This window comes from Lathamus discolor, chromosome 2, assembly GCF_037157495.1.
Source record: "Lathamus discolor isolate bLatDis1 chromosome 2, bLatDis1.hap1, whole genome shotgun sequence".
NCBI lineage: Eukaryota > Metazoa > Chordata > Aves > Psittaciformes > Psittacidae > Lathamus > Lathamus discolor.
The window spans coordinates 5,471,429-5,492,395 of NC_088885.1; the positions used below are offsets into that span (position 1 = coordinate 5,471,429).

The 20,967-nt window shown below is 39.7% G+C and overlaps 1 protein-coding gene across 1 annotated transcript; it reads right to left on the minus strand.

The window, feature by feature from the left end:
• Nucleotides 1-605: 605 nt before the first annotated feature.
• Nucleotides 606-20,145, minus strand: ACP3 (acid phosphatase 3). The gene is made up of 11 exons (XM_065669180.1): nucleotides 20,032-20,145; nucleotides 13,824-13,919; nucleotides 11,766-11,852; nucleotides 10,688-10,840; nucleotides 7,931-8,029; nucleotides 6,396-6,500; nucleotides 5,246-5,378; nucleotides 4,199-4,281; nucleotides 2,374-2,480; nucleotides 1,660-1,829; nucleotides 606-724 (listed from the first exon to the last, which is right to left on the minus strand). The coding sequence occupies exons 1-11, from the start codon at nucleotides 20,143-20,145 to the stop codon at nucleotides 606-608; spliced, it is 1,266 nt and encodes a 421-aa protein (XP_065525252.1).
• Between the last annotated feature and the right edge of the window lie 822 nt (nucleotides 20,146-20,967).

Consider the following 20,967-nt stretch of genomic DNA (forward strand, 5'->3'; position numbering starts at 1 on the left):
AACACTGCCAAGGCACTAAACCAGAGCTGTTGAAGAGCAGGCTGCAGACCTGTATTAGCTGAAGGCCAAGGTCAAAACTCATGCATAGATTTGCATGAATAAATGCAGAAACAGTCTGCCCAAGTACTGACTTGAATCTTTTCACACAGTAATTGCAGCTTCTGCTCACTGAAAACATTTCCCTGTGCGTCAAGAAAATAGCCATTTATAAGATGTAAGGAAAATATTACAGACTGTGATTTTCAAGAGACTCGTTGAGCATCAGAGGGACAAATAGTAATAGGCAATATGAGAAGAAAAAGCAAAAGCATGGAAATAGCATCCCTTCACCCCACTACTTAACTTCAGAGTGATTAATAGTAGTAGAAAACCTAAGCGCTAAATTGAAGTAATTCTGTCTTCCTACAAAAGTGAATTCTTAGCAATAACGTATTTCTACAGTATTTCTCACTGCAGATGTTTAGTGGTTTAGGAGTTAGGTCACAGATACCTCAGCTCTTCAAACTTTTTGAATATGCTTTGGAGATTAATTTGGCCACAGCAAACTGAGAGATATAACGAACTTAAAGGATTGCTGCTCTCTCTTTCATTTCTTTACCACCCCTTTAAATGTCTTGGTAGTTGTTTCTGCGCCTGCAGCGTCCATAATGATAAAGGAGGTAGAGCAGCACAAGGTCAAAGATGAACAACAAGCCAACAGCAACGTCAAAGCCAATAAAAATATCTGTGAAGGAAAAAGAGTAAAGGCAAAGTGAGCTGATAAAGACATACATGTATATTATTTTAGATAGAGTTAACAGTCAAATGTACTATGTACAAATGTACAATGGAAATAGAGTTGCATTTTGGTCATGTTTCTGGCAAGATCACGTGGCCTGCATTTGCTGACATACACAACACAAGTATAAAAACATATACCTGGAAATGCATATCTATGCTTTTTCTTTCTCCTGTGCATTAATCTTTCTCCTCTGTTTTCACAGGGCAAGAAGGAAGCATGTGTAGTTAATGAAAACAAAGCATTTCATCAGGGGTCAGCAAAACACTGAATAAATGCAGGAAGGGGAAAATACCAGGACTATTGATTGGAAAGTAGCATGTATTGCCTTGCCCTTCATTTCCCTCCTGGAAATAATACTCAGGCAGGAAGAGGTTATCAGCTGTGTGTAGTCTGAGGCAAATAGCTGCTCTATATGCATGGATCAGCTGCACTTTGCACAGTGGAGGTTAAGGTGTCCTCAAAACATTGTACATGTGCCAGCAATACAGATGCAGCAGTCTTACTGTGCATGTGCAAGCCATTTTTGCTTTGCATCTACAGGGGGTCTAATGTGTCCAACATGCACAGGACTCTTTGCGTAACACCTGCACCCGTACTTCCCTTGGATATTTCCAGCAAATGGAGCTCTGATTTTGGCCATGGCCTTTTGGTATTTCCTTATGTGAATATGCTGTTAGGAACACTTCCTTCACACTGCTGGGCAGATCTGCTCCTCACATTTTCAGAGAAATTTAATTTCTCTTGGCTTTCCCTGTCCATAGTAAAGCTAGTCCACACTAGTTAAATCTCTCTCCTGTATGAAAGGTACAAAGTTTGGAGCCAGTGATCCTATTTCTGCCTCAGTGTCTTGCGTGGGAAGTACAGAGCTGTTATCCTACCTTTCATTTTGTCTTTATTCCCACATTCTTTTGACCAGTTTTCTGTAATCACGGGAGAAACTAGTTCAGCAAACTTCTCAAGTGGACAAGAAGAGGTGCATCCTGGCAGGGTCAGTAGGTAAGGAGCCTTTGAGGAGTCGTTCCGATAATGCATTTCAATACTGTACCGCCTGGTGAACAACATTGAAAATGTGTATTTAAAAAGGTTCTTAAATAGAAGCTATCCTGTTTAAAGACAGAATGTTGGAAACATCCTACTCTAGAACCTGTTCGTAAAGAATGGCAGCTTTGTGGAAGACATCTGCAAAGCCCACTTTGCTAACGCTGGTTACATTATGTACAGATCACCAGCCAGCTTGAAAAGTTCTTCTGAAGGTTCCTTGAGTTGCAACAGCACCAGGGTCTTCGAAGCCAACTGGTTTACCTTGGGATTTATGGCATGTCTTGGAAATGGTTTTGCTATCATTTGAAGTATTAGGAAAATGTATTTTACCATTTACTTCCTGCTAGTAAGGACTGTTTTCTTCTTGTTCCTGTTTTTCAAAGCACACAGATGTATCCAGCAAATGTAATTTCTCCTATTTTTAATCTAACTTGATTGACTGCTCAGTGAATTATCAGTTTAAAACAATATTTGAGAGGAAAGTGATTTGAGGGAAAGGGGAAACCGATTTCAAACACTCCTTGTTCTTGCATACATAAGAAGATACTTGCCCACTACTTTCTTGGTAGAGTTCAAAGAACTGGCAAGCAGCATATGGTGGCAGTTTTCCATTGAAAATATTGAGAGCAATCTGGAGGGCCCCAACTGTGGTGTCATGCTATTGGAAAGAAAAAAATCCCATCCTTGAAAGTCCATTTATCCAGAGTAATGAGACAAGAGTAGAGAGGAAGTAGAAATCAAAATAAATCAGTATATTCACCATTGGGAAAACCATGTTAACAGGTTACTACAGACAGCAGGAGCATTCTCAAAGAGTTACTGCCCAATGTGTCTTACACCATCTGGCAACATTTTGGCAACAGAGATACTGGAGAAAAGCAAGATGGGGTCTGAATAATACATCTAGTTTTTCAGTGCATATTGCTACTCCTTCTTTTAGGGGTGTTAGGTTAAGGCAGCATAAGGTACTATATCTTACGGCATTTCAAGTGAAGATACAAGTACTTGATTTTAGATAGAATACCAGACAGATAGTTGCATACAAAGATTATCTTCCACATATACTGCTGAACTTTATAAATTATTGTTCCTTCTGTTTGGAATTACACAATAAAATCTCAGTTTGGCTTCTATTTTGATGGAATCGGTTACCAACCCAGCTGCAGTCTCTTCCTCTCCCTATTATCCCCCCTCTTGCAGGGTATGCCAGGAGGAGGAGCTGAAGGAAGTCCAAACAGCCCGATGTCTAAATTTTGCAAGCATCTTTATATATATATCTGCAAGGCTTATTTATATTATAGTCTAATAGCCATGTTTTAATTATTATTCAGGATCTGGAACTTTCTACTTTGAAAAATAAATGTATACTTGGCCTCAGGGCATTAAAGCAGCAGTGAAAATTCTGGATGCACTTCTTCCTTATCAGAAAGAATATGGTAGGGCTGGAAAACATGTTGAAAAGGCAGCAAGAAAGATTTAAGGTAATGAGCAGTTTCTATATGAGGAAAGATTAAATAGGGTAGGACTGTGTCTCGGAAAAGGAAAGATGGAAGAGGTGTGACAGAAAATAGGAAATTCAGGAGTGACCCAGAAAAAGGGGCTAAAGAATGATTATTCCCTGTTTCTCACAATAGAAATGCTTGGAAGGAGCTAAATCAGTATTAAGTTTCAAGAATAAAAAATGAAGTACTTCTTTTAACACACAAGTCATTGCCACAGAATGTTGCAGAGGCCATAAGTATAAATGCATTCAAAAAGGGATTAGATAAATTCATGGCAGAAAGTATGTCAAGAGCTATTGAACACACATTCTATCTCAGGAAGTCCCTTAGCCACAAATTGCAGGAAGGTTGTATCAGGGGAAGCATCACTCTGTGCTGGCATTATTCTCACATTCTTCCCCGCTCTTGGCCATGGTTAGAGACAGGATAATGAATGAGCAAAGTGGATCGTGGTCTGACCCAAATGGCTGTCTTCTTTCTCTAAAAGAATCAAAGAAGAACCCACAGTTGTGGCATCCTTTCCTAAGCAGAGGGAAGGTTTGGAGGTGCAGCTGAAGTTCTGCTGTTTGCCAGGATCTCTGGGTTAGGAGCACTTCAGGAAAGATGCAACTCATCTTTCCTGATGCATCACCCTTTTTGAGTGCAGAAATGGATGATAAACCCCATAGTTTTCTTTAGCAAGTGCAGTTTGACTGTAACTGAGATGAGATCCATGCTCCTGCTGTGTTCTTGTACTGACTGGTGTTCAGCTTGTTACCTGAATTGAATTCTATTATATTATTCCTTTAACTTACAGGGAGACTGAGATTATTCTCTTCAAGGGTGTTTTACTGGTAAAATCATAGCAAGATTTATGAAAGATGAAAATACTCACTGCAGAGTAGACCTCCATTTTTCTTTGTTTTGAAGAATTGGCAGCTTGCTTAATACTATTTAAAATAATATTCACAAGGACGCCTTTAAAATATGGGAACAAGGAAGAGGAAAGTGAAGATATAACTTTTGCATAGAAACCAAAAAAGCAAAAGGTTTTGAATATCAAACAGAAGACATCTACTCAGGCTTTATACTCTTCTTTTAGCTTACTGCAAGTTCGTAACTAGAGAGAAGGTATTGCAGAGGAAACCGTCTAGAACTATCCTGAGAACTAGGGCTAATGACACTTCCAGTTTTGTTAGGCTGAAACCTCCTCTCCATCATTTTCTGTCTGTTTGGAGCATTGCAGTAATGAAAACTGTGCTAGCCTCTAACTACCGCCAAATGGTCCATCCTGCAGATATTCAAGCTCGTTTGTTTGGGTTTACTGCTCATGGACACCTGGGAATCATGTGGGAAATTCCTGGGTTGTGTCCTGAAGTTGTATCAGAACGGGCATAGCTTATGCGTCCCAGTTTTGGATGTAAGCAGTAGTCCCAGTTCTTGCAGTTTAGACACAACTTGGATCTCTCTATTCTGATCAGACTGGTTTGGAGCAGCTTTATACCTGTCTCTCAGAGAGCCATCAATGTATTGTCAAGTTTTTAGCACAATATATAACCAGTTCATCAAAGGAACGAAGACCAGGAAGCGATTAGAATAAATGTTGGAGAAACAGAACTTAAGCTTAATCTAACCTAATATCAGACAAGTAATGACTATAGCCATGAGGGCTTACTTTTTTCCCCTTGAATTTCAGTACTCTTAAAATCCTGGAAAAGCATAGGATAACTAAAGACATTAATGTTTACACCTCTTTTCAGTATCTCCTGCATGCAAATGCCAGCGTTCAGCACGTTTTTTGGTGCTGAATATGGCATCCAATATCCAGAATTACAGACCAAGGTTCTGTATCAATGATTTTGCATAAGGAAGGTGACAGGATGTTGCATGTTACCATAAGCGTTGTCTCCTTCTGTCTGAGAGCTATGCATTTTATATTTACCTCCTTGTAGTCGTGATTTCTCTTCTGTCTTATAAATCCCAAATAATGATAATAAGGACAATTCTGCCAGTTTTTCCATCTTGTTGATTACATCTTTGGTAGCCCATACAGGGAGAGTGAAATTGTGAATACCCTGGTGAGAAAGGAAAACAAAATCATGGGGTTTTTCCTTCTATTGCCCTATTGCCCACGCTCACACTACTACATTTAGACTCTTCGAGACTGTCCTGCAGTTGTTTGCCAAGTGTGGTATCATTCATCAGCATGCCCTGAAATACACTTTGTGGGATCAGCCTGAAGTGGGTGAATGGGAAAAGAGAAAACGCCTGTGAAGGCAATCTTTTGTAGGTATAATGTGTTCTTTCTATAGAGGTATATGGGTTTGGTTTTGCTAGTGTGAAAGATTGCAGACATGTCTTATCTTCTTTTCCTCTTTGTCTTCATGGTATAACCTGAATCCAGTTTTTCCTGCCTTTTCCATACAGTTGTCCAGATGCCAGTTTTTTCAGTGGCCGTTTACAGGCAAGTGTCACTCTCCAGTCATGTAAGAGTGACAGTGTCTTACAGTGTTTAAGTGCCTCAGTGTCTAGAGGGCATATTCAAGAGCCTTTACATGCTGCTCACAATGACTGGGGCCAGATGGTACCACGCCATGCTTGGGGCTAGTCTGATTTTACTCACTGGTAGGAATTGTTGTCCCCTAATTTTCTAACTGATAACTTATAATCTTACCTCTCATTTTCAACATCTAGGTATTTTGATGTTTACCTGTTGGTTGTTGAAAGCAAATTATTTCCTTTTCCTGTTAAAAATCATAAATATGTCATAGGCAGCACACTCGATCTATAGCAGTTTTTTGGGAAGGAAAAGGAGGGAATAAAGGGAATGGATTTCAGTATCAGTGCTTCAGGATAAAACGTGAAATGGAAACAACAGTTTCCTGAGCTGTAAACCATGGGTTTGGGTTATCCTTTACCAGTGCTCTGAATCAGATTCAAATTTAAAAGAATTAAATAAGTAATAATAAAAAAGGGAAAATCCAGAAGAAAAGGCAACTCCTTCCTATGAAACCACATGGCCATGGTTTAACAGAAGGACCACTTGGGAGTCATATTCCTTCCCGATTCCTTCTCTATCGCCTTATTATTACCTCGCAGTGGAGAGTGTCGTATGTATTCCAGAGCTGGAAATTATCCAGTATTTTAAGATGATTCAGTTCAAGTCCTGTGTTAACTGCCATTGTTTGTAAAAAGTCCTGGTGGAAAAAAAAGTGAAAAGTATACCACAAATACTCAATACATATGGAACATAGATGCATACAGATACACTTCCAACCCAGAAACACAGTAGCGTTTAATTTTACACCAGTGAAACCCTTATAGCAGAAGGTTTTCATTGCAGATTTGATTTTGTAACTGTTTCAAGGTACTGATCTCTATTTCAGACACTATTTTTAAGCCTTTCTATGGATTAATTTGGTGCTTCCTCTGCTGCACTCTTCTCTCCCTCTTCTGACTGCTCCAAGAAGCTACCTCAGTCACCTCAAGCCTTCAGATATAAGGAAGGGGAAAGCACTGAAGGAAAAGGAAAATGAGAATAAAGATGAGGAGAAAATACAAAATTAAATAGAGCTGAGCAAAATATTCAGAGTGAGGTAAAACGAATTTGGAAAGGATACAAGGTTTTCTTTCTGCTATCAAAGGGAAGCTGAATGACTGAGTAATAGTTCCACAATGGTTCCTATAGGGATTCTTTCTGCATATGGCTATAGAAGAATAAAGGGATTCCCTAGTGTGCTTTATTCCCATGTTATCTGTTTCCTACTAATAGCTGAAAGACAGGGTGACTTTGAAGTCATAATTCACTTCCCTGTGTACATGTGCTGTCAGGGTTTGAGGAGCACAAGATCCCTGTTAGATTTGTGCTCGTACAAAGTGCATGGTAGGCAAACAGGAGAGCAGCAGCAACCGCTATCCAGAACAATTGTTATCGTCAAGAACATGGTTGCTTGAGGCAGGTACACCATCCATGTACCTACATCCTGCTGCACCACTGGGATGGGAAGTTCTGAATGTCTCCACTGTGGCATGTCTTGTGATGGATCCAAAATGCACCTCAGAGAAGTCTGCATAAACCAGAGTGTTCACCAGCTTGGGCAAGCTTTAGTTCTCTGTTGTAGTGTCAACTTCAGAAGGTTTCACAGCAAGAATCACAGAATCACAGAATCCCAAGGGTTGGAAGGGACCTAAAAAGATCATCTAGTCCAACCCCCCTGCAAGAGCAGGGTAACCTACAGTACATCACACAGGAAGAAGGCATAAACCTTCCCAAGGTTCAGATTTACCAGGGTTCTTAGACTTGGTTTTGTGCTGCCCATTAAAACTAGAAATCACTGCATCCAGAATTGTCTTCTCCCCTCCCATCATGTCACTTTCATTACATGAAGCTCTAAGTAGTCTCAGCAAATTAATGTTAAAGTCATATCAAAGACTAATATGGAAAAATAGGAGAAATGCCTGAGAATATTGAACACACTTTTTGACTGTATTGATCTAAATTCCTGATTTTAAGAGTCCTCAGGACTTTATTTTTGCATTTTAGTGAAAGGAAACAATGCAATTCTGTAACTTCTACCTCTGAGTTACTTTCCTTCTTAGATTTTGTTCCCTTTTTCTTTTGTCTTACCATGTATGGTTGTATTCTACTTTGAAATTCACTTGATGTTTGTGTTTCATTCTGAAGTTCATCAAAACGGGGACAGTCGCGCAGAGGAAAATGCAGCCTCTGAAACACGAGAAGTAAGCTTAGAATAGTTCTAGAATGAATCAACACATTGCTGGTTTCTCTGTGGCTGAGATTACTGATGTAGTATGTTAGATAGATTCATGGCTGTGCTACAGCTACTCCATAATGATTTGTTTGGGTGCCTTGGTCATGAATTCATTTAACATAAGCAGTGGGCTGTGGTAGGTTGACTTTTCAGTGGCTACTTGTGTCTATGACAGCTCGATTCCTTCAGTTTAACTGATTTTGCCGAAAAGCGGTTTTGCGTGTCTGTCAGAGGATTGCTTTGGGAAATGAATCAGGGTCCATGATTAGGAATTTAAAATGCTACAATTTCCCTCTTAATTTCTGAATCCCTCCTGATGCAACTTGACTCCACCTGGTATGGAATCTTAATTGCTTCTGCATCTATACATCCTGATCTCATCTCTTTGGAGGTAAGCAGCACATTATGGTAAGCATTTTAAGTACCACTTAATGAACAGAACTTGAAACAAGAGTGACAAGTAAATCGTGTGGCTGAAATACCAAAAAGCTGTGAGCCTAATGGCTCTGGTCTTGTTTAGGGTTATGGTTCACTTTTAATAACTCCAAGGATGTTTACGAGGTTACCTTATAGTTCATATATGAGCTGAATCGTGTATACATACATGTGTCCATGAAACTCTGTGCTTTGATAAATGCACCTTATGCCATTTGAAGCACAGATGATACCTGATCCAGCATGAGGTGTCAGTGAAAATTTACAAGGAGCAAATAAGCTTGTGCTACTTCAGCACTTTATGTCACATCATTAGAGCATTTTTGACCCAGCACTAATGTCCTATAACCATATAAATCATGACTTAGTATACAGTGGAGAAATTAACCTCAATAGCTATGGCTTCTGTATGTGCAAGAAGGTCTGCTCTGTTTCAGGGCAGACATTTGCAGGCTGCACTTGGAGCACGTCTCTTTTCTCTTTGATTTACCAACGTGAAGCTTGTGGCAGCCACCAGCTGACCCTGGCACACTTGCATTTGGACAGAGCTCCAAGGGTGCATTTTTCCTGTAACAGCAGCACTGGAAGGTGAAGTCTCAAAGCTGCAATATGAAACTTGGCAATGTTGTTTAATTACACAATAATAAATGCTTCTCTCACTGTATGGCTTAATTATCCCCCTCTAGGTGTTATTAATGAAGCCACTCCCTTTGGCTTCATGATGCAGTACTCAGTGCTGGTGCCTGTCAGGTCTTGATAGATCTCAGTGGCAGAAAAAATAAACTATGATTAGGGCTTTTTTACAGGACTCCACTTGGCCTCAGCTTCCCACTTTGTGTTGCTTAGGGCTTGAAAATACCCTCAAACATCTGCTTGGCTTACCAAGGGAACAGTTGTTTTTCTCCAGGTGGTTTGCGTATTTAACAGGAATTCTAAGTTGCTGCAGGGGTGTGTTTCAGTGACACATCAATACTCAGTCCCGAAGCAGCAGTGATGAGGTACTAGTGATTCCTACAAAGGAACTTGCCTTCTCCAAACAGGTCATTGTGCAGCACTGTGATTCTCCTAAGGGCTTTGAGGTTTTATTTGGCCAAAGCTCTAACCACTTTGATGCTTTTTTGGTCTTCTGGTGAAAGAACTTCCTCTAGTGTCCCACATTTAAATAACAGTGACAGCATTCTTTTCTGTTGAGGGACAGAGTTACGTTTGAAGCTGAATCACACTGTGCCTATTCCAGTTTGTGGAAGCCCTTTTTCTCTGTACCTGCTTTCAAGTATGGCCTCCAAGAATGGAGAAATGCCAATGGGAGGCAGGTACAGCCACCCCCTAATGACAGAGTCCATCCTGTGATGGTGGTGACTGGACAGGCACTTACTTAATAGGGTTTTTGTAAACATTTCCTTAACATCAATTTCTGTACTCAAAGGCAGAAGAAAATTAGCCTTTATGTCATTAAACTCAGTAACTTTTTGTCCTTGTTCAACACACTGTTCCTTACACAGTCTTTGTCACTGGAGCCACTGGAATTCAAACCTAAACCTGAGTCAGCCAGAGAGGGCTCAATACAGTAATACTTCTACAGGACCTTATTCAGGTAGATCTGCTCTTCTTATGAACCACAAGGCAAGTGCCAGGGTTTCATTAAATGTTTGTGTAGTGCTGAACATAAAAGGGCCCTTGTCTGTAATTAGGCTGCCTAAGTGCTACCAGAAGAGGAAAGTAATAATTGAAAGGTCATTACACTGGCTGGTGAAAATTCCCATTGCTTGAATAAACTATGGAGCAAACTTCCTAAGTAGGGGAGGACTGTCTAGCTGATTGCTGCTTAGAAAAGCACTTGTCCTCTCTAAAGTTTAAGGGCAGCTTTCCTTTAATACTGCCCAAAAATGTCCTTCCCAGGAGAAATGTCAGAGCTGTATGTTGAAAATGGTAATGTGTGGTCAACAATTCAGGTATTCTGCAGCTATAGAAGGAGGACTTTCATGCTACTATTACAGCTCACCTGTGATGGGCTTGTCAGCCAGTAGCTGCAGTTGATGTTTTCTGTTTGATTGAACTCAAAAAGAATAGAACATACTTTTTATATCATCACATCCCCCCCCCCGCCGCCTTTTCCCCTCTTTTTCTACTTCTGGGAAAGTTTAAGGTGTTACAGGAAGTGTTTGGCCAGTACTCACCCGATCTGTTGATTTTTGAATAACATGAACTGGAATGGGTTGCCAGAGAAGCTCAGGGTTCCAAATTTGGCTGCTAGTTGGTGGAAAGAGGCCAGAAAGGTACGACTGGGCACTCATAATGGTGCGGTCGTAATCTGTACTTTGGATGTAAAACTGAAGATAGAATGGCAGAAAGTTACAAATGAAATGGAAACAATAAAAATAATAAGGAAATTTGACCCAACTCATCAATCCTGGCTTCTTGGTTTCAGTTTTGTGTTTCTGCATAAAGTCAAAACAGTGAAACCATAACTCGGCTTTCTAGGGCTGTACTGCATTTAGCTAAATGGAATTGCTAAAGCATCTCTCAGATGATGCTGAACTGAGGATAATAAGAAAGCATGATTTAAAAGAAGGAAGCTTTTCATCTTCTGAGATTCAGAGGAACATTATGTGTGTGCATGGGGCGCTTAGGGACATGGTTTAATGGTGGATTTGGCAGTGTTAGATTTACAGTTGGGACTCAATTATCTTAAAGGTCTTTCCCCACCCAAATGATTCTGTGATTCATCTGCTATACCTGAGGAATAAAGGCACTTTAAACTGTAAATCTCTCTTGGAAGCATGGCAAAGCTATGGTTTGTATGTTTTTTACATCAATGCATCCTTCATGTATAGACCAAAATGGCAGTGTTACCTTCCCCACAATGATCTGTACTGTATGACAAGCACATCCGAACAACTGTTAGACCCCCTCTTTTACAGGATGAAGTATGTGACATGGCACATGGATGCATTCACCTTTCAATGGGGTAGAAGAATACTGGGTCATTATGTATGAATTCCCAGTTCACTCAGTGGTTTGGAGCTGTTCAGTCCTGGAGAATTGGGCAGTTGAAGACCCAAGCCTAACGTAAGAGCTAAAAGTTAGACTTCAGTCTATGTTTTACCTTGACATAAAAGCCTGACTTTCAAAAATGTTCTTCTATTACCTTAATTTTTCCATTAATGAAATGGATATGATTATGTGGTTTTATCTAGCTCAAGTCCATGGTTCTGCTATGCCAGAGCAATGTCCTCCAGCCAGTCAGCTATGTACCTCTTGCCGGTTGTATGTGCTGTTCAGAAAGCTGGAATATCTTTCCCTCATGTATTGTCCAAGTTCAAAGAGCTGCTGCATTCCAGTCTGTGAGGCAAGCATGCAGATGATTATTAGATTAAGGTGACTGGAGAATCTTAATGTAGAAGTTTATTTTCTGTTTTCTTTCTTGTCTTCAGCAATCAGTTTCTAAGCGATCATTAACCATTTGCATAATGTGGTGGTGTTGTGGTTTAAGCCCAGCCAACAGCTAAGCACTACACAGCTCTTCACTCACTCACCCCTAATAGGACTGAGGAGAGAATCAGAAGGTTAAAAGTGACAAAACTCATGGCTTGAGATAAAGACAGTTTAATAGGTAAAGCAAAAGATATGCACACAACCAAATCAATACAAGGAATTCATTTGCTGCTTCCCATGGGCAGGCAAGTGTTCAGCCATCTCCAGGACGGCAGGACTCCATCACACCTAACGGTTACTTGGGAAGGCAAATGCCATCACTCCAAAAATTCCCCCCTTCCTGCTTCCCCCACCTTTATATGCTGAACATGATGCCGTAGAGCATGGAATATCCCTTTGGTCAGTTGAGGTCAGTTGTCCCCACTGTGTTCCCTCCCAGCTCCTTCTGAACCCTCAGCCTGCTCCCTGCTGGGGTGGTGTAGGGAGCAGAAAAGGCCTTGACTCTACAAGCACTGCTCAGCAGTAGCTAAAACATCCCTGAACTATCAACACTGTTTCCAGCACAAATCAAAAACATTACTCCACACCAGCTACTGTGAAGAAAATGAACTCTACCTCAGCCAAACCCAGCACAACTCTATATGTTGTAGGTGATCTAGAATTTTTAACAGAAATACTAACTTTTAGCTATGAAAAAGTTATACGACCTGAAGTGCTCAGGCTTGAACATCTGCTACAGGAAAAACAATGCTCCTGATTCTATACACATACATTTGCCACAGAGCGATAGCTCTGTAGACACTCCTGGAGTCATTAATGATCAACATTGTTCTTTAAAATGTATGTCAGTGAGAGCTGAGAAAGGATGATAAATAATGTAGTAGTTATTATTGTTACTGCTCTGCTATTTGATCAGCCTGATAATCTGTGGCTTGCATTTCAAGTAACATTCTTCCATATTTGCCTTGGTACACCTGCAGTTGTCTTAGATTGCACAACGTCTTTCCTCTTCTTCATTACCAAAGCTGTGAGCTTTTTAACTTCTAGCTGTCAGAGAAGTACATTCTTGCTTACTGTTGCTAAAAAGATAATAAAGTAGCAAAAAGCTCTCAGAAGCAATCTGTGCCAAAGCAAGAACTCTTTTTCTTCTTGCAACATAAGCCATGTCCCTGGAGATAGTAACCTGTTGTCTGAGTGTCTGAATTCTACAGATCCTTCAAACGTCACTTCAAACACTAAATGCCGAGCTGTCTCTGATTCATGCTTCTGCATCATGCTGAATTATTATTAGGAAATACATTGACCTCTCTTTTTGCTAGACTTTCATATGTCAAATACAGTTAAAGAGCTACGGCTTGATGTTGCAATGCCAGGGCAAGAAGCAGGTTCACTGCATCCTTGTGAAACTGGGCTGAAAGCAGCCTCATTAGAAGACACACTGTCCCCTGAAGCAGCCTTCTCCTGCAAGACTTCCCTTGTTTTGTGAGTAGATGATTGCCAGTCAAATGATGAGATGACACTAGGCCTGATGGGCAGGTTTCATCCCTTTGCCCTGTCACAGGGCCCAGTGCTTAACGGTCATTAGAACTTCATCAATGCTGAGTATAGACAATGTTTAAACTTGCCATTTAAGTGAATGCAGACATACTACCAGAGAGCTGTTGGTTTTAGGAAGGGTTATAAAGCCATGATGAACAAGATTTCAATTTCACAGAAGTTGGATGGGTAATGTTGCAAAAATCTTTAAGAATTCCGTGGTATGGCTAATAACAACTGTCAGTCCTTTGGATTCGCTGATGTTTCTGAGACACGCATAAAAAATCTGCCCACTTCCTATTTTAGTAGTATATGTAAGTTCTTCTAAATAAGTCAACATACCTTTGTAAGTTGTCCAAATCCCTGGGGCCATTCACTTTCCTTGTGTAGATCAGTTGGAAAATTTACAACTGGTGTTCGATCACCATGTCGGAAAACCTAACGATATTGCCAAGAAAAATGGAGTTAATTCCTGGTAACATTCCTTCCTTTCCTAGCTAGAAGTCAAGCAGACATTATCCTTCCAGGGCCATATTTCAGATGAACATTCTGGAGAGTCTGCAGAAACCTAGTCAGTAAGATTGCAGTACATTCTGTGCACACAAGAATAGGTATAATTATATAGGAATGGGCATAAGCTTGATGATTCTTCCTCCTAGAACATAAAATTAATCAGCCAAGATGTTAATGCTGAGATGACATCCATAGCTAGGCAGCCAGACAAGAAAACTGACTGAATTTTGGACACTTAGCACCTCTGAATACTAAACCAGTTATTGATGTGCTCATATTATGTAATTACTTTGGCATAGACACTTGAAACTTTTGGTTACTACTTCTTTCATAGCAGTATCTTTAAAAGTAATTCTGTATACACATGGATCTTATGTGTGATTTCTTAATCATCCTAAAATATAAAAGTATAAACATTACACTGTTATCTTACTTAATATTTATTAATTGGATGCCAGAGAAGGACTCTGCATCAGGGACTGTAGCGATAGGACAAGGGGTGATGGGTTCAGACTGAAACAGGGCAAGTTCAGGTTAGATCTAAGGCAGAAGCTCTGCCCTGTGAGGGTGCTGAGGCGCTGGCACAGGGTGCCCAGAGAAGCTGTGGCTTCCCCATCCCTGACAGTGTTCAAGGCCAGGCTGGACACAGGGGCTTGGAGCAGCCTGGTCTGATGTGAGGTGTCCCTGGAACTGGATGATCTTAAGTTCTTTTCCAACACAAACCATTCTGTGATTCTATGAATTGTTTTACATACATGTATGAAAATATTTGTGAAGGTCTTTAGGATTTTTTGTCTGTTAAACTCAGTGAGAGCAAAGGGTATGGTTGCTTTCCTACCCTGGACACTCCAGCATGGTGAATATTAGTGTGATATGTCCAGTCCTGTGATTTTTACGTCAGAAACCTTATATGAGTCTTTCTGTATTTTTATTCCAGCAGCCAAAAAAGTAAAATTCCCAGATTAAATAGTTCTGACAAATTCTGAATTACCCTCCCTAAGCACATTAGGTGTGGGATTAGAAAAATGAAGTCACAGAAGTTTCATGTAAAAGGAAATGCTGGAGTACGGATTCACAGGGCTACATCCAGTCTTCCCGGGTGCTGACCGAGACTGTTGAGGAAGTTGCCTTTGCTTGTATCAATGTTCACATAACCAACCTCATTCTTGACTTCACAGAATAAAACCATAATGTAGAAGCATGGTATATTTGTTCATAAAATTACATTTATTCAGTAATACCTCACTGGGATGTAGCCTGATTCTAATGAATACTCTCCATTGCCTCATGAAGCCACATCATTCTTGCCCTAACACCAGACGTTTGTACAGAATAGTTTGGTTGGTGTTTTATGTTTATATTTTCCACAGTAAACACAAGCAGTGTGGCTTAATGTAATTACAACATACACCCTTTCCATCAGCCTCCTGCACTAATGTGGACAAACCTGCACTAGAGTAAGTGCTTCAGAGATGGAAAATACTGTCCTTTAAAGGCAAATGCAATTGGATTTCTCCCTCTGTTCACTTTCTATACTAGACAGCAAGGTTTGCTAGAGTAGATGTTACCATTAGAACCATGTAGAAACCTGCTTATTATTATTGTTTTGCTTTGCTAGCTGAGTTTTACAGATGTGGCCAACCCAAAATGAGTATTTTTCAGTAAATCAAGGAGTTTTTTTCACTCTTATCAATAACATGTTGATCAACATGAATTTGCACTTTCAAGAAAACAAAATACCTTTTCTTTTATGAGAATTCATAAAAAGCAAAAAAGTCCATAAAAGCTTTACTATAGATTTTATCTTTGCTTTTCTATGTGATTTTTAATTCTGTGCATGTTCTTTTCTTAGTAATCTAGAATCTCATTTGGTTTACAATAGCAATTTCTTAGTGAACCTCTATTGAACAGGAGAATAAGTAAAGAGCTACATTGTCTGCTGCCTGATTCAGCTGCATGTGGGGAAAATGAGAGAGGAGGACTTTCATGTCGCTGCTATTTCCTTGGTGTTTTGACATGCTGACATACATTGATGTCAGGTAGGATTCATTAGCTTTTCTGGACTAGCTGATGCCTCTGTAAAGAATGAAGGTTACATTCCCAATTGGAATGTTTGTGCATACTTGTTAAATTATCCAACTTCACAGAAAAGCATTTTTTATGAGTAACTGACACTTGCTCAAACTGACTGACATGATGAAATGGCTACTGTTATTTCTTTTTAGGAGATCTGTAGCAATGGATCAACGCTTGGCCAATGAATTCAGTGAAAAACTACTGAAAATGTGCTAGATTTTAAATACTGTTTTACAATATTTATACTTAATGTGCGGCATAACCCTTAGTGTGTATTTCACGGTCACATCACTGAAACCCTAAAATCTTTCAGTAAGCCAGAACAGAGGTTAGAGGGCAAAGAGGTCAAGATCAGAAAATATTCAAATCTATGTGGGAGCAGGAGATGTAAAAGAAAATATTTTCTGTCTTTGTAACCTTAAGAAATGGAAGCAGTGGAGGGTGTTCATTCTAAAAAGCATCACAGCTTCTCCAAGTCCACACAAGATAGGAAAGAGTTAAGTTCTTTGCTTGTATTTCTGCATCTTCATTGCACAGTGACATAGAAATATGATATTAACACTGAGTTGGAACTGGGAAGAAAGAAACAACGACATCTAAGAGCAGAACCCTGGTTTTAGGAATTGAAGAGCTAAGCTTTTCTGCCAACTGATGTTTGTGCTCAGACCTCCTTCTTGCTTGCTACTTCTGAAAATGACCTTGCTTCAGCTGCAGCTGGAAATGAAACAGTAACCTTATGAACAACCATTTAACCTAAAAGGCTTAACTTGTTCAGTCATTGCTACTTTTTAATAGACTTTTTTTGTTAGAAAGTATTAAGTCTTTAGGAAGAGCTTGTGTATTTGGAAGTTTGTATTTTTCATTAGAACACCTGATACTGTTTGGGAAAGAAAATATATCCCTACAAAACTTCAAATTAATTTAAAAACTTATGTGCTGCAGCATTTATTGCTTCTGGCCTACACATTGCCTTCCCGACCTTTCAGAAGACATAGAACATGGCAGGATGAGCAAAAAGGAACAAGGAGGCCTCATAAAAGGTGAAAAGATACTAAAAATCAAGAAGGAAGGGAGGGCAAGGAGGATGTACACGAAGAGAACAAAGCAGACCTGTTTGGCATGTTCATTTCAGCACTTCTGTCTATCTGCAGCGCTTCACCTCAGTCAGTTATCCAAAGGAACAGATGGATACCAAATACCCTGTCCTTCAGCTCTAATACAGCTTGAACCTGATTTGGTGTCTGGATTCTCCCATTCGCTCTTTGTAACTTGGTGAGGGTGGTCTCTTCAGATCAGAGTGTCCACAGGACTCAGGTTTTGGCCAGCATTTGCTTCTGTTGTTATCGGGTGAAAAATCATGTAGGAAGAAAACTGGTGTGGGGGAGAGAGTGAACTGAGAATAAGGCATGTATATGTATAATCTTCATTCAGAAATGCCATGGATTACTGTGAATTATCTTACTTAGAGAACTTAGATGTTTTCATTGACAGACTCAACTTAAAAGAAAAAGGTGAGTTGTTTTGAAGCCAGCAATAGGGGTGAAGAAACAAGAGGGAAATAGAACCAGTCATACTGCCAGTGCAGGGAAACCATAGAAATACTGAGCAAGTCTAGTCAAGTTTTCAAATGGCTTGGCTTGATTAGACAGACAGATAACATGCTCAGACAACACTTCCTATCCTGAGTTGCAAGAAGAAAGACATGATGAAATTGCAGCACCTCAGAAACCACACCTCTTTGTATATATGACAAGTGAAATGCATGCCTGTGCAGAGGCAGAAGTGAGCGGTCAAAACTTCTGTATACCAAGGCAATAAATCAGTATTTCATTTCTACTTGGGTAATCGATGGTCCTGTGTATTACCTGTTTTCTTCTCTTCTGTCTTGTTTAAATTCAGTGTGCAAGAATTATGGTGAAGATTAATGTTTTTACATGTGAGGAAGAAGATTGAGAGAGCATTTTGACGAATTGTCTGGAATTAGAGGTTTTCAGACAAATGGGCTTGTGGCCAGTTATCTTAACACAGAGAATTGGCACAAAGATGGTAATTGTGAGGAGAGGGAACATAGCACAGTTCTAGAAGTGAGCAAAACGGAACATTTGTCTGAGTTTTACTCCCCTGCAGATGGATTTTATATGGTGCAGTTCTGCTAAGAAAGTGTTAAAAAGCCATTATGACACACTTTCACAACTCAGTAATACTTTCGGATGAAAATATAGCAAGTTGCAGAGTACAGCTGGAAAATGGCTATTGAATTATCTCAGAAAGATGCCTTTCAAACTTACCTTAACTGTAGCCACACAGTCATTGTATCCCATTATACCAGTGAAATGCTCTGGGGCCAATTCCTATCCGATTTATTTATGCTACCAGTTCTGTTCCTATGAAAATCCAGTCCGTCAGTACAGAAGGCAAAGTTCAACTGAACACACAGAAACCATGCTTTGTTAAAAGCATAAGAATAAGCCTGTTGTACGTTTTAGGGAGATTGGTCAGTCTGAGTAAAGTATCAGGGATAAAAGGGAAACAGTTTAAATGGAATTTACCTCTTATTGTAATATTAATTGTGATAAGCTACCCTATAAATAAATGATGTCATGTCTTTTTGTTTGTTTGTTTGGTAGGTGGCCGTGTAGTTGTGGTAAGCAGCTGATTTTGGACAAGAAACCTCTGTCTTCATAATGGTGAGCATTTCCTGTAACTCTTTCTGCAAACCCAATGCTTGTTAGAACACCAGAACAGCTACAATTCAATAAAAGTCTCCTTCCCTTCATAGAGCTAATTCTGCAATGCTTGCTGACTGCCTGATTTCATCCGAGTGTCCTATTCTCCCTCTTATCACTGAAACAACAGTTCAGTATATTGCTGTACACAGAACATTACTGGAATTAGTGTTGAGTCCCTGCTGTGTGTAGTGTCTATTGGAGCCATAAGCCTGAGCAGGAGTAGGAACTGGTTTTTCCTGTGCTCTCTGGCGTCTCTCCAAGTGGCACATCTACAATGCAGCCAGCAGACAACTAGATGTGAAATATTTTATGTAGAGATAGTTTATATGTTTTGGACACAGTACTTCTGTCTGTTTTCTCTATGTGCACATAATGTCTCAAATAGAGAAAGGAGGAAGAAGACCTTAAAATTCCTATTTATGAATATGAATTCCAATCTCCACAGCTTTGTATTGAGAAGATCCCTTTAGATATTTTTATCAGACTACCTCTTATTAAAAAAAGAAATTGGAATGAAAAGGGGGGTTGGAACTGGATGATCTTAAGGTCCTTTCCAGCCCTAAGTATTCTATGATTCTATGATGCAGTCTTCATGTTCTAAATTAATTCATTGAATTAATCTGTCTTTCACCTGAGGTTCTGGGGAAAGTGACACTGAGTTAGTGTCTAGTTACTTTAAAATAAGAAATGGCCCAGCAAAATTCCCCTGTTAAAGTCCATTTTCAGCCTCATTAATTGCAGTTAAAGCAACATGTATCTCGAATTTCTACGTAAATATAAGCCTTTCTGTTTCTCAGTATACTGCTGTGCCAGTTCAGTTATTCTGAAATGGAAAATATTTTGTTTTTGTGGTAACTTCTGAAACATCATAAGCTTCAGCTTTCAAGCACAGAAAAGGTAGGCCATAATCGCCAGCTCTCAGACTATGCACCAGAGTGTCAGTTAAGCAAGAACAGGTAAACTTAGACCTCAGATCTCTTAACTGCCTTGTACTATGTGTCTACGACAAAGCTAAGTTGTTCAGTTATCTTGAAAGAATAACTAGGCATTAGGAGATGAAGATTCTCATAGCCAGAGGCATTTTTATCTTTAAACTCAGCAAGCAGAAGGGCAGCAGTAGTTATTCCTAAGTCTAAAAAAGAGGCACAGCTACTACACACCTTGTTTGATTCGACAGTCATTATCAAATTCCCCGTATTCCATGCAATGAAATAGGAAACAAAACTACTTACTGCAACCACAAACTTCAGTTCTCTTTCTGCAGTAGTCTGTTGAAGCAGAAGGAAGGTAATATGAAAGGAAAAACACAGGATCCTGGATGGGTTGGGAAGCCATATCACTCCCATCCTGGCAGAGGATGAAAACAGGCTTTGTAGCTCCAGCAGCTGCTCAGGCTGAACAGCCCAGACGTCAGGCCGTACTTTCAAAAGGGGTGGAACTGCTGCTGGTGAACTTCAAATCCAAGAGGAATGTTGTGTGACTACACATCAATTTGCATTGCCCTTTGTTTTCAAATGACTGTTTACATTCTATTTAATAAAATCATAATTCAGTTCCTTTTCTGTCTGATATTTTTCTCTTTTGGAGTTTAAGGATGGATTTAAAATAGAAGGAGTTACTAAACATTCCTAATTTTTTAACCCACCTGTTCTGTTTCCTCTTCTCAGAGCTTGGAATTTTTCCAGACTGTAGCATAGCCATGAAGATAAACTCAGAACCAGGAGTAAGGTAACACTCTTTCCTTTCTGCTGCTCAGTTAGTCTTCTTTCCTCTTCCCTCCCTTTTTTCTTTCCTCTTCTACACTGTCACAGTGAAATCAGAGTAATTATTTCAAACAACACTTCCTATAGGTTAAGATTACCAGTTCCTCAGATAGTTTAATAAATCTTGCAACAAGTATGGTCTTTAAGACCCTTGCTAAGCAATTATTTGCTCTTCAATCTGTGTGTGTTCCTTTGCTTTCATTTGGAGTACATATATACTTCACATTTTGTAGCTGCTTACGTCAAGTTCTTTTTTGGCTTCAATTCTCTAAGAGATGAACAAGCCCTGGAGCTCATGTTTTTATTGTTACTGATTGAGAACACTCTTTCTGCAGGAGCTCACTGGCTTTGAGAAGATCGCTCAGCTTGCCTCTGCTAACTTCCTCTTTATAAAATAACGATACC